This window comes from Simochromis diagramma, unplaced genomic scaffold (genome assembly GCF_900408965.1).
Source record: "Simochromis diagramma unplaced genomic scaffold, fSimDia1.1 OVJJ01000603.1, whole genome shotgun sequence".
NCBI classification, from domain to species: Eukaryota; Metazoa; Chordata; class Actinopteri; order Cichliformes; family Cichlidae; genus Simochromis; species Simochromis diagramma.
In genome coordinates this window covers 21,866,898-21,879,837 of record NW_024387414.1, presented here as the reverse complement: position 1 = coordinate 21,879,837, position 12,940 = coordinate 21,866,898, and the positions used below count along the sequence as shown (strand labels likewise).

Sequence of the window (12,940 nt, the reverse complement as noted above, 5' to 3'; positions counted from 1 at the left end):
CTACAGAATCTTCAGAGGAGGAAGACGCCCCCTCGTTTGCCCCGTCCAGCTCTGTTGATGGCAATAACACAGACTCAGATGTTGAGAAGGGCCCGAAGTTAAAAGGGAAAACCGCAGACCCTCCTAAATCTGCCGTCACACCTGTCAAAGATGAATACGAATTTGATGAGGATGACGAGGAGGAACGCGTCCCTCCCGTAGACGATAAACACCTCTTGAAAAAAGACTTCCGCAAGGACTCAGTAAGCAAGACCAACAGCTTCATCTCTATACCCAAGATGGAGGTTAAAACCTATTCCAAAAGCAACTCGCTCACACCAAAGAAACCTGGCAGGCGGATCATCTCTGACAGTAATAGTTCAGACGAGGATGATAGGACGTTGTGTTTCACGCCAGCGCCTACGCCACGGCAACAAGCCCAGCAAACAAATACTAAGACTAGAGACTCTGGCAGCATGAGCTCTAAACAACAAAAAGACAAGAATAAAGTCAAGAAGAAGCGAAAGAAGGACAGTAAAAATAGTGTCAGTAAAGAAGTCCGGTTTGGTAAAGTCAACGACAAATTCTGTACGTCTGACTCCGATTGCGCGGATTTGGAGAGTGAGGACGATAAGGGCTCAAATAGCATAAAAGACTCTTCTGCAGCAAACCTGAAAGACTCTCCAGGCTTTAATGCTTCCTCCTCCTCCTCCCATGGAAACTTGAACTCTCAGAAACAGACGCCGTCTTTAGCAGAACAGCATCCAAAGCAGTGGAGGACGGATAACTGGAAGACCGTGTCGTCTCCCACATGGTCAGACGTCAGTTCGCTCTCAGATTCGGTCAGAACTAGACTGTCCAGTGAGTCTGACTACTCCTCTGCAGATTCCAGCGTGGAGTCGATAAAACAAGTAAAGAGGAAAGCGCAGGAAAACAAAAAGAAGAATAACAACGTGCACAGTAACACTGTGGAAAAGAAAAACTCAGAGCTCTACAAAAATACAGAGAGCACCATCTCCAAAACTGACGTGGATGGCAAAGTGGTGAAAAAGCATAAAGTGAAGCACAAGCACAAAAATAAGGAGAAGGACAAAGCTCCTAGTCTAGTGCTTAATCAAGATATGAATGAGAAATTTGTTAAGAGCTATTCTTTTGATTTTGATGATTCAAGGCAAAAGTCCCTAATTGTTGAGTCAGAATCACCAGCTGAGAGCAAAGTCAAATTATCTAAACATGAAAAAGACCATTCGAAAAAGGAGGACAGGTTTTCGAAAACAAAGTCTGAGGATAAGGATTGGTCCTCGGGAAAAGACCTGCACAGAACAACAAAAGAGGAGAAAAACAAGAAAACAAAGGACTCCACCAAGGACAAGTTAAATAAGGAGGAGAGGGAAAAGCCTATAAAATCTGACAAGGAGAGGAACGTCAAAGAGAAGGAGAAACCCAAGGAAGATAAACAAAAAGCTCACAAAGAGGAGAAAAAGAAAAAGTCTAAGGAGAAGTCCTCCTCAAAGACAGACAGGAAAAGTGAGCAGAAAGAGGAAAAACATCTGAAGGCGGAAAAGGACAAAAATGCAAAGGAGGATAAGGAGAAGTGTAAAAAAGACAAAGTACAGAAAGAGGAGTCTGAGTATGAAAGCTATGACGTTAATCGTTTCCTCAACTTGGAGGACACAAAACTCAGTGCCTCCGATGACCATCATGACAGATGGGGCTCTGAGATGTCCTCTGACTCCTCCCTCTATGGCGACGACAGCTGGGATGCGCCTGTCAAAGAGTACAAGGACTACAAAGCCAATAATTCTGTTAAACTTATTGTTGAGACTGTTAAGGAGGAGACGAGGAGGAAAGAAAACAAAGTCAAGGACAAGAAATCAGACCACAATGAGAAGAGATCAGAAAAGGAGGCTACTTCTAAGAAAAAAGACAAGGACCCTTCGGAAAAGACAAACGAAAAGAAGAAAGACTGGTCAGAAAAGCAAAAATTAAACTCCAGCCACTCAGTTGAGAAAGAAAAGAAGAGGAAAGAGTCCACAGAGGCAGCCAAGGACAAAAAAGACAAGGATTCTCTGGACAGCAGTCGAGACCGTAAAGACTCATATGAGTTCATGAAAGAAAGAAAGGATATCAAAATCAAGCAGGAATCGATAAGAGATGAATATGGCAATGATACTTTCTTCAAAGACATTGATCCTGTCAGTAAATCGTGTGATATCAGAGAAAGGAACCACTCTGGGAAGGAGAAAGAAAAGAAGGGTGAGGGAATGGAGAAACGAGAAAAGACAAAAGCTGACAAGCACAAAGAGAAAACAAAAGACAGAGGAGCTGATCAGGAGAAGGACAAGAGTGATAAAAGCTCCACAGAAAAAACTGTCAAGGATAAAGATGCTGACCGGAGTACCAAAGACAAGAAGGAGGGGGCCAAAGACAAACATAAAGACTCTCATGGCAAAGACAAAGATCGAAAGATGTCTTCAGAACAGACAAAGGAAAAGAAAGAGAAGGCCTCTCAAGACAAACATTCAGATCGGGAGAAAGATTTCTTGGAGGTAAAGAAAGAGGAAAGAAAAACTGAGAAGATCCGGGAGAAAACGTGGTACAAAATAGCCGACATATTCACTGATGAAAGCGATGATGACGACGACAGCTACAGCGGTGGGGTACTGGTGTCTGATTCCATCAGAAAAGATTCGACACCCGATCAAGATGAGCTGGATCACTTCCCTTCAGAAAAAAGAAAATCTTCTGCAGATAGTAAACATAACACAGAAAAGGCAAAAGACAAAGAGCACAAAGATAAGAAGAAGGATAAGGCCACATTTGACACAGGTAAAGAGAGGAAAGGCTCCCAGGAGAAACACGGCAAGGACAGGAAAGACCCGGTAGATACAAAACATAAGGAGAGGAAAGACAGGATGTCAGTGGACTCAAACCAAGAGAAGAAAAACAAGCAGAAGCTTCTGGACAAAAGGGACACGAGCGAGGAAAAAACCAAGAGCAAATATAAAGACAAGCAGGACCATTCCAAGGAAAGAAAGCCCTCGAAAGGAAGCGGGGAGAATGAGAAGTCCCTCTTAGAAAAACTGGAGGAGGAGGCTATGAATGACTACAAGGATGACTCCAATGACAAGAACAGTGAAATCTCCTCCGACAGTTTCACTGACAGAGGTCACGATCCGGTCCTCACCAGTTACTATGACTCAATCAGCCTGCCTGACATGGCCGAGGACAGAAGAGACTCCCTGTCCATATCTACGCCACAAGACAAGTTCAGAGAGAAAGAGAGGCATCGGCACTCCTCTTCGTCCTCATCCAAGAAAAGCCATGACAAGGAGAAGGAAAAGACAAAAAAAGACAAAGGAGACAAACGTGACAAAACAGAAGAAATTAGAGAGTCCTACGGCCGCAGAGAGAGCCTGCCTTTTGAGAAAGAGCCTATGCCTCTAGAGGCAGACCCTTACACATTCCCATACGGAGGTAAGGGAGACGGAGAGGACGACTTCGATAAGACATTAGAATTTGAGAAGGAGATGTCCAAAAAGGACAAAGACAAAGGAACTGGTGTCATAAGTGACAGAATGAAAGACAAAAAGAAAAAGGAGAAGCATAAAGAAAAAATTAAGGAAGAGAAGAATAAATATATCGATGGCTTTGGGTCATTTAAACACTCCAAAGATGACGCAAAGTCAGGGTTGAAAGACAGCCCACAGGTCACTGTTCTGAAGGACCGGTCAAAGGAAGACAGTCCTAAATTTGATATGAAAAAAGACAGAAATCGGGATACACTAGACAAAGACAACAGACTGGACCACAATAAATCTAAGGCTAAGGATGAAAATGAAAAGCTCTCTCAGCCCAAAGACAATGCAAGGAAAGATAATCGACCACGTGAAAAACTGTTGGTTGATGGGGATTCTCAGATGACAAGTTTTGGTCAGATGTTGAGTCAGAAAGACCAAGAGAATGAAGAGCGTCTCAAGAAATACAGAGAAAAAATGAAGCAGATGGAGAAGCTTAGACCCAAGTCTGGCGACCCGAAACTAAAAGACAAAACCAAGTCTACAGAGGAAATACGGAAAAGCCGCAGTGAGCTATCATCCAAGAAATCTAACAGCCTTGAGTCTGGTCTTAAAGAGAAGAAGCTGAAGGATGTTGGTCTCCCGGCCCAAATGATGTCTCCAGGCAGAAAGTTCCAGCCTACTGATAATCAGAACTCAAAGGATTGGCTCCCTGGCCACCAAATCAAGGACAACCTCCCTGCTTCTCCCAGGCCAGATCAAAGCAGGCCAACTGGTGTTCCCACACCTACACCTGTCATGTCATGCCCCAGCTTCGAGGACGTAATGCAAACTCCACGTACACCATCCTGTAGTGCAGAGGATTACCCTGACATTATGCTGGATCCGCTGGACTGTCAGAACTCGTCTGCAATGACTATGTCAATGAATGCCTGCTCCCCATCCTTCTTTGAAAGGTATTTTAATACTCAGACACACTGCATGTTAGTAATGTTATAGTTTGATTGTTTTGGACTGAGGCTTAATGTTTTGTTTTTCTCTTTGTCCACTAGCAGGTACTCTAACCCCCAGACTTTTCCGGAGGGCACATGTCCTACCCCTGCGAAGAACCTCCAGCTCCCCCTTGTCAGTCGTTCTGCATCCTCTGATGTCCGCCGCCCTCTAGAAGATGAGTTCAAGGCAGAGGCAAACAAGTTTCTTCGACAGCAGAATGATCCAGGGGCGGAATTTGATCAGACGTCTGCCTGTCAGCCTCTCGAGGACAAATCTGCAACTCTGGATAGATTGGAGTTGATGTCTACGTATTTTCCTCCAATAAGGGTACCGTCGCCTCGACGAGAGCCATCCTATCAAACACCAGATGCAGCAACACCAACTCTTGCTGGCAACGACGGTAATGAACACCTTCCTGAAAGTGTGTACAACAATTTCTTGCCCAAACCGTCGACACCAGTTCACAGGCCAGACCCCCAGGAGCCATGCTTTGACATTGCAGCACCACCAACTCCAGCTCCAGCTGCCTTGCCACCCTTGGATATCGACGACATCACGGAGCACCACCACAGCGAGCCTAATCTGGTCGTCTCAAATCTTCCATCTGTCACAGAAGAACAAGAACAGGAAGAAGAAGAGGAAGAGGAGGAGGAAGAGGAGGAGGAAGAGGGCGACATGGATGAGAGACTTGATGGAGAGCACTGTGCAGTGGATGAGCCGGACCAAACACGGGAGCCATGCTCGTTTTCTCCTCAAGTTGAGGATCCTTTGCAGAAGAGCTGGCCTGCAGAGTCTCCAGACCAGCATGAGCCAGAAGTCCACCAACTGTCCCCCACACATCCTGCAGCTGACCACGGAGAGAACTGTTTCGATCACAACATGGGTTGGAACAATGACATGGATATGAAATCTCCCCACAGGACATATGGAGAAATAGAGGCTGCTGTCTCCAAAATAACCAGCCCTTACTCCCATTCTGATAATGACATGCAGCCCTTGTCTGGACACCCCTCTGTCACTTCCCCTTATGCTACCTGGAGCAGGTGGCACAAAGATGACCCAGAGGACTTTGATGAGCAGAAGGAGGCTGTGGCTGATATACCCTCTCCAGAGAGGCCAGACACTGCTATGGATGAGGACCCCAACTATTTAAACAACTCTTCTTCCTCCAATAGGCTGGAGTCCTTCTTTCCGGACTGCAACAAGCCGAGCATCGAAGAGGGACACCAGATGGAGACAGAGACAACATGTGTGGAACCAGACAGCAGACAGAGCACACACAGTTTCAGTGCTGCCGCTGAAACTCACATGGCTCCAGCTGTGGGCCCTGAGCCTGTGGTTCCCTGGGAAGACCCATTTTCAGCTGATGAAGACGACCTGGGACCTTTCTCCTTGCCTGACCTTCCACTGCCAGACAAGTCAGAAGAAGCTGAGTCTGGGGAACCTGAACTTGCTGATCACAACAAGAGTGTGTCGACCCACATTAGACACACTATTACAGACAGAGAGGATCTGGACATCATGGAAGTAGACTTGCCAACTCTAGCAAAGACCTCACGCTCTGCTGGAGACTTAGGCTTAGGGGAATCTGCTAGACAGGACTTTGTTGTGCCATCACCACGTGCCCCTTTCCAGCAGGAATTGGACCCTGAGCCTCAAAGTGTGCCTGTCAACAGCTCAGTGGGACTTAACCAACAACAGAGCAGCATTTTGGAAAGAAAACTACCTTATGGGGGATCGGATGAGTCTGATCCCAGCATGTTGTATACATCTGTAAAATCAGATGCCAGTCAGCAACCACATATACAGATGCATTCGCACTCTGAGTCATTGCATATAACCCTGGACTCTGTGCCTGCTGTCAAGCCAGACACGAGACAGGAGGAGATGCCTGAGGCTGTACCAGAGCCTGTGTCCTGCAGTCCTCTTCCTCAGATCCCAGAAGTGGTCACCCTCTCCACCTCCGTGGAGCCACAGGACACTCAGGACACATCCAAGCAAACACTGGTGACCTTGACCACAGTGTCCGCCCCTGTAGATGTTCCCAAGAAGGTGGATGAAATCCCGCAAAGGATGACCCGAAATCGCGCCAAGAACAATCCAGCTGCTGCTTTTGCCGTTGCCACCCCTCCTACCTCTAGCATAATAACCTCGTCTACCGCTGCCACCTCAGTGACAACCAGCCCGGTGGTGAGCATTAACCCAGTTCCTACTAGAACCCCAACACCCACCTCAGCATCTTCCTTTACAGCTCTGAAGAAAGAGAAAGACTCTGGGCTTAGTGTCCCGTCTACTGCTTCTAATTTGACCCCAGCAGTATCTGTGACGACTTCTACGGTGGTTCTCAGCAAGACAACAAAAGGTCGTCCTCTTCCTGTCGACGAAGAGGAATCTCAAACCCAGCACCCACGGAAGAGGAAGTTTCCACGTTCTACAGGGCAGCAAGTCCAGGTTCAGCTGGTAAATACAGCCATGCAGCAGACCAGGGAGATGATACAGCAGACTTTAGCTGTAGTGGTCAATGCCATCAAGCTAGACGACATTGAACCCTACCGCAGCGAACGTTCCAACCCGTACTTTGACTATCTGCAGATTAGGAAGAAGATTGAGGAAAAGAGGAAGATTCTCTGCTACATCACGCCTCAGGCTCCACAGTGTTACGCTGAATATGTAACCTACACTGGCTCCTACCTGCTTGATGGCAAGCCTCTCAGCAAGTTGCACATCCCTGTGGTAAGTTCTGGTGTCTGGTGCACCATTTCAAAATAATCTTATCCTGCAATGTAATGGTATTAATGCTGTGCTGTGTTTTGCTTATCAGATTGCTCCACCTCCATCACTGTCAGAACCTCTGAAGGAGCTCTTTAGGCAACAAGAGGCAGTAAGGGGCAAGCTTAGGTTGCAACACAGCATAGAACGGGTAAGAAAGTGTCATTCATACTTCAGGATCATTCACTGTCCTAAATTCACTCATTCCTCACTCCTTCCCTGCTTTTTATACATTAAACAATACACATGTGCACCAAACGCTGGGAGCACTTCTTTGATAAAAGATCAAAGCCTTTTTTAAAATGGAAATGCAAGTGAAATCGGCATAGTCCCCACTCCTTGGTGAAGCCAAAGTGAACAAATCTGTTTCATATATCTCACTTACTTGAATGACAGCCATTTGTTTGACGCAATGATGTTCCTCTTCATAGCATCAATGTTTTTTTCTTTCTGTGTTGTGCTTGCTGTTCACAGGAGAAGCTGATTGTTTCATGTGAACAGGAGGTTTTAAGGGTCCACTGCAGAGCAGCCAGGACAATAGCCAATCAGGCTGTGCCGTTCAGCGCCTGCACCATGCTGTTGGACTCTGAAGTGTACAATATGCCATCGGAGAGCCAGGTGGGAAATGTATCAGTATCTCTAAAACCATCAGTTAAGTATCTCTATGTCCATTACTTAGTCCACATTCTTACTTTTTCTGCATTCTTAGGGTGATGAGAACAAATCTGTGAGAGATCGCTTCAATGCGCGGCAGTTCATTTCCTGGATCCAGGACGTGGATGATAAATACGACCGCATGAAGGTAAATACTGGCACTTTGCACAAAATAACCGATAATAGAAGCACAAAGTAACAACCACTGACTTTGCTAAATGCCATCTTGATGCCGATATTACATATTTAATGGTACATCTCTACATATGAGAATCATGACCTGTGTGCATAGTCACTATATTCATGCTATGCTTTTCCTTCCCCAGACGTGTTTGTTGATGCGACAGCAGCACGAGGCAGCAGCTCTCAATGCAGTGCAAAGAATGGAGTGGCAGCTGAAAGTCCAAGAACTGGACCCAGCAGGGCACAAATCCCTGTGCGTCAACGAAGTGCCGTCCTTCTACGTGCCAATGGTCGATGTCAACGACGACTTTGTCCTGCTGCCCGCGTGACATACCGCTTCCCACAGAGAGAAAACTTAGTCTCAATCACTTCTTATCAAGGAGACTTCGTTGAACCGAACGAATGGAAAGGGCTAGCAAGTTTGAGAGAGGACCATAGAGGGGGAAAAAATTTATTCTCTAGAAAAAGAATAAACCTGAAAAACTTGCTCTCGATTCCCTTCCGTGAAGAAAGAAAAAAATGTTTTTAATGGGGGAAAAGAAAATACACAACTTGCACTTTCATCCTCAAAGTTTTTATGCGTTTGTTTGATCAGAGCGAGAGAAGCAGAAACAGTTTTTGCTTTGAGGCTCTGGCACTGGGACACACCTCCTCATCGCTTAGTTTTGGTGAGACGGAGGACAGATTTATTTTCTGCATTCGTTTGTGGTTCCTGCTTCAGTACCCACCACCACCGCTGCTACTGTGGGATCTACCAGAGAAGAGCTCTCCCAACAGAGTGGTGCCTGTCCTGGGGGGAGGACTGAGGAGACGCCTCCTTCTTTTTGACACGAGTCTCCACATGGGCCAGGAGATCTTGACAGAGTCCAGCGCTGACCCAGATGCAGTCAGTGGAGCCGTGGTGAATTGTGTGGATCCTTAAATTGATCCAGGAGGTTAGAAGCAGCCACTTTCAGGGCTATGAGACCCAGATACCCAGAGGACGCCCTCTCTGTTCACACTGCACTGGTCTTGGCTAAACAGTAGTGAAACAAAGGCTGCAGCAGGTTGGAACAAAGCAAGAGAGGGTGGGGGTCACGATGTGTGTGCACGTCAGGGCCCAGTGTCTGAGAGGAAGAGACCGTTCGTGCAGCCTCTCAGCCTGGCTTAACAAAAGAGGACATGAACGGATCTCTGAGGACAGACCGGAGTGTTCCTCAGTGATCCCGCTCGTTCCACCACAAAACACATCAGACCGCCATGGACTGCAAAAAAAGGAAAAAAAAAAAAAAAAAAAAAAAAAAAGAAACCACACACACACAGGACAGGACAACCAGAAGAAACAAACACAACGAATGTTGAGATTCAAAGAGACTATTTGAGAAATTGTGGTTTTTGGCAGGAGAGAAATATTGTTTTTGTCTATTTCTTTACTTGGGCATTTCATTGTTTCTGAGGAAGTGACTTGAAACACTACAGAGCCAATATTAGTTTAATGGAAAAAACAAACAAAAGAAAACTGAAAAAAAGTTGTATTCCGTAAATTATGTACAGTTTTTATATTCGTTAACCAATGTATTCTTGCTGCCTTCTAGATAATTTATTTTGCCACACATTACTGCACAGTTGTAAATAACCTATGTACTGTAATATCACTCAGTTAAGTGTAAAGAAAAAAAAACATAAAAGAAATAAAAATTATCTTTTTATGTACAGTTCACTTTTGGGCAGCACTTTCCCCCTTCATATCCATGGGCCAAAACATGTACACGATTCTGTCAGTATTGAAAGACTCCAGTGCACAGTTGTATAATCCCATTTTTTGACTCGATCCGGGGTTAGGTGAGGCGGCTCGCCTGGACCCGGGTCACCGCAACACAAACAGCTGACAGAGAACACTTCTGCATTCAAATGGGCCTCTCACGGGCCGACAACCATACAGCCCCCTCAGATGTAGCAGAATAGTTGTTGAGGATTTATTTAAAGAATAGACAGAGGATTATTATTCATTGCTTTACTACACAGTTATATCTGAAAATTTTCGAACCAAGAAAATGCCTTTTTCAGTGAAAAAAAAAATGTACTCATTGTTGGGCAAAGTCACACAGAAGTATATAAATAAATATATATATATGGGTGGGATGGAAGAGAGATGTCATTCACAAGCAAAACCATATGAGTGTAGAACTGTTTGAAATTATTATTTCGCTTGTTTTTAATTTAAAGAAAAAAATTGGACTTTTTTTTTTAATGAATCATCGCACAACGTCACCGTCTAAAACCAACAAGACACGGGTCTTTCAGCGCTTCACTACTCGTCCTGTCCTCCCAGTGTCTGACTTCACATTGAACTGACTGAAGAGTTGTAACAGGCACAGAGACATTTTCATTCCTCACAGACTCCTAAAAACACTGTCAGTCTGTCAGCCCCTTATGTCACAGTACTGGTGAGCAGCTTATTTTCATGGTGCTGTTACAACTTTTACTCACTAGGTGGTGCCAGTGTGTCAGAAAGAAAAACACTTATTCATGGCTCAGCAGACCTGAGGCCTTCCACTTAGACGGGTGTTTTTAAAGTAGATTTTAAAGGTGTTAATTTCCATGTTAGGACTCCAGTACAACACCCACTTAAAATCACGGGAATAGGCTCAACAACCAAGTCACGTTGTCCTCCTTTTTTATTTTTTATCCTACAAGGGGCTGGGGCTAGTGTGGTCAGGGATTTTAAATGTTTCGGTTACTTCCTGTTATTATTCAGTTGTGTGGTGTCTTGTGTCAGGCCCGGGGAGACAGGTTACCAGACTCAAATCTTCTCAGAACAAACCAAAAAGTGAACAGACGTCAACAGAAGCAGTGGAGGGGGGAAGAAATAGGTTAATGCTGAATAGACTGACTTTTAAAAACTAAAGGATCCCATTGAACTGTTGATTTGTGATGACTTGTATTGGTTCTCTGTTTTTAGTGGGTTTTGAAAAGCTTTCCCGACCTGCCCCACTCACACGGTCTCGTGTGTGAAAGCTGCTCACGTATCCTGATGGCAATATTCTGATCCTAAACTTTTAAGTTATTTACACACTGTCAGTCAGCATAGCTGTGTATGGTATGTCTAGTCAAGTGCAATGGTTGTTGCTATTACACTGTGCAGACAAGGTGGCTAGATGTATTGTCCTGGGTATTATTTTTTTTTCTTTTAATTTTGAGACACACACACCCTGGTTTGGTATATGTTTGGAAACAAAAAGTCTAGAAAAATTGTTTTTTAAAACTCATGTTTTTATTTTACTGTTGGTTTCTTACAGTTTTGGGGACGAGGGTCGCGGGTGTCTTTTGTTCAAGAATCCTTGTGTGTTTTTTAGCAAAAAGTGTATGTAGCTTTGAATGTTGTTGTGTTTTATCTTTGGGGGAGGGAGGGGGAGGGGTTCTGTTCTGTATAAAAACCAGTGGCATGTCAATCACGTTGCTTATTGAGCAGAATGTATACCGCTACAACGCCCTGACCGACACCCTCTCACTATTGTTTACAACACATCGAGAGCGTTTCCGTTTTGAGTGGCACCTTTCTTTCTTTCTTTTTTTCTTTCTTTTTTTTTACTTTTTTTTTTTTTTCCTTTTTTAAACAAAACATAAAAACAGTTTCATAGCCCTGCCTTTGTTCGTACTTCTGCCATCGTTCGTATGTTTAACAACCTACAAAGGCTTGAAATGGTGATGGTCGACACAGCCGACAGGTGATCTCCCTCCCCCCTTCCGTTCCCCAGCTGCACAGAGCAATAGACCAAACACACATCCATTCACTTTGATCATCCGGCGTGAATATTCGGCTAAGATACAGAGACACACAGCAGATGCATAGTAGAGCTCTTGGCCGTGGTGATACAGATGCTAGCCTGACACCACCTCAGTCAGCAACATATTACCTCTACTCTACTCACATTCGCTCATAATGTTTGTTTTTAGACTTGTTGTGTTTTCTTACTGGACATAAAAATATACATGATTTAGTTTCATTATGTAGAATCACGATTTCAAGCCTTTTTGTTTTTTCTAGTTTTGTTTTTGTTTTTTTAAATTCTTTGTTCCTTTTTATTTTATTTTTTAGAATGGATTATGACTAATAAAAAGCATGGAGAACTACTCTTTTAAATGGTGAGAAATAACCTATTTATTATCATTTATTTTGTTTTCTTTTTGTTTTTTTGTTTTTTTCTGGCACCTGTGGTATGTTTTGAGTTGAAGTTGGTCTCCGCTGTGTAAATTTTCCTCCTTGTAATGCGTGAAAGAGACATACTGTACATAGCTCTGTAAATAAAACCTCCCAGGACGTTTTGCACCCTCCTCTTTGTACTAGTCTGAAAAATTGCGTAGAATGTGGGGTTCTAACAGCAACGGGCCGTGTCGCGCTCGCTGCAGGTGATTATGATGTAACAATGTAACATTTTTTTTCTTTTTTTTTTTCTTTTTTTTATTTGTACAATGTAGTTTATTTGTGTACATATTGATGGAGCAGCTAAAGGGGGGAGGGTTGGTTCACGATGGGTTTGTTGATGCTATCGTCAGTGCTGTAACAGAAATCCAGTACTTTCACCTCTAGCTGTTGTTGATTTCCTGCAAAAAAGAAAAAAGTGACAAAAAAAAAAATTAAACGTGGAAAAAAAGACACAAAAAATTTAATAAAAAAGCAAAAACAAAAAAGAGAGAAACTGAAAATGAGTATGGACGGGGGGAAAAAAGACTAAAACTGAAAAGTAAAAATTCTAAATTGTTATTTTCTACAGTTGCATGTACAGAGAGCGCGAGAACTGCTGTTGTTCCTCAGAGATTATGTTCGTTAATAAAATTTTGAAATATTACCAGCCGTTCTCTGC

At 44.0% G+C, this 12,940-nt stretch overlaps 1 protein-coding gene across 3 annotated transcripts in view; it reads left to right on the top strand.

Annotated features, from left to right (window-relative positions):
- Window positions 1–12,925, top strand: part of ankrd11 (ankyrin repeat domain 11) — a 117,758-nt gene extending 104,833 nt beyond the window's left edge. For 2 of the 3 annotated variants that reach the window (XM_040010645.1, XM_040010644.1), the window contains 6 exons: window positions 7–4,453; window positions 4,550–7,223; window positions 7,312–7,410; window positions 7,734–7,877; window positions 7,969–8,061; window positions 8,240–12,925. In XM_040010645.1, the coding sequence (XP_039866579.1) occupies window positions 7–4,453; window positions 4,550–7,223; window positions 7,312–7,410; window positions 7,734–7,877; window positions 7,969–8,061; window positions 8,240–8,425 (7,643 nt within the window). In that variant the 3' untranslated portion in view covers window positions 8,426–12,925. The remainder of the gene's footprint in view (window positions 1–6; window positions 4,454–4,549; window positions 7,224–7,311; window positions 7,411–7,733; window positions 7,878–7,968; window positions 8,062–8,239) is intronic. The other variant, XM_040010646.1, reaches the window with a different exon arrangement.
- The last annotated feature ends 15 nt before the right edge of the window (window positions 12,926–12,940 follow it).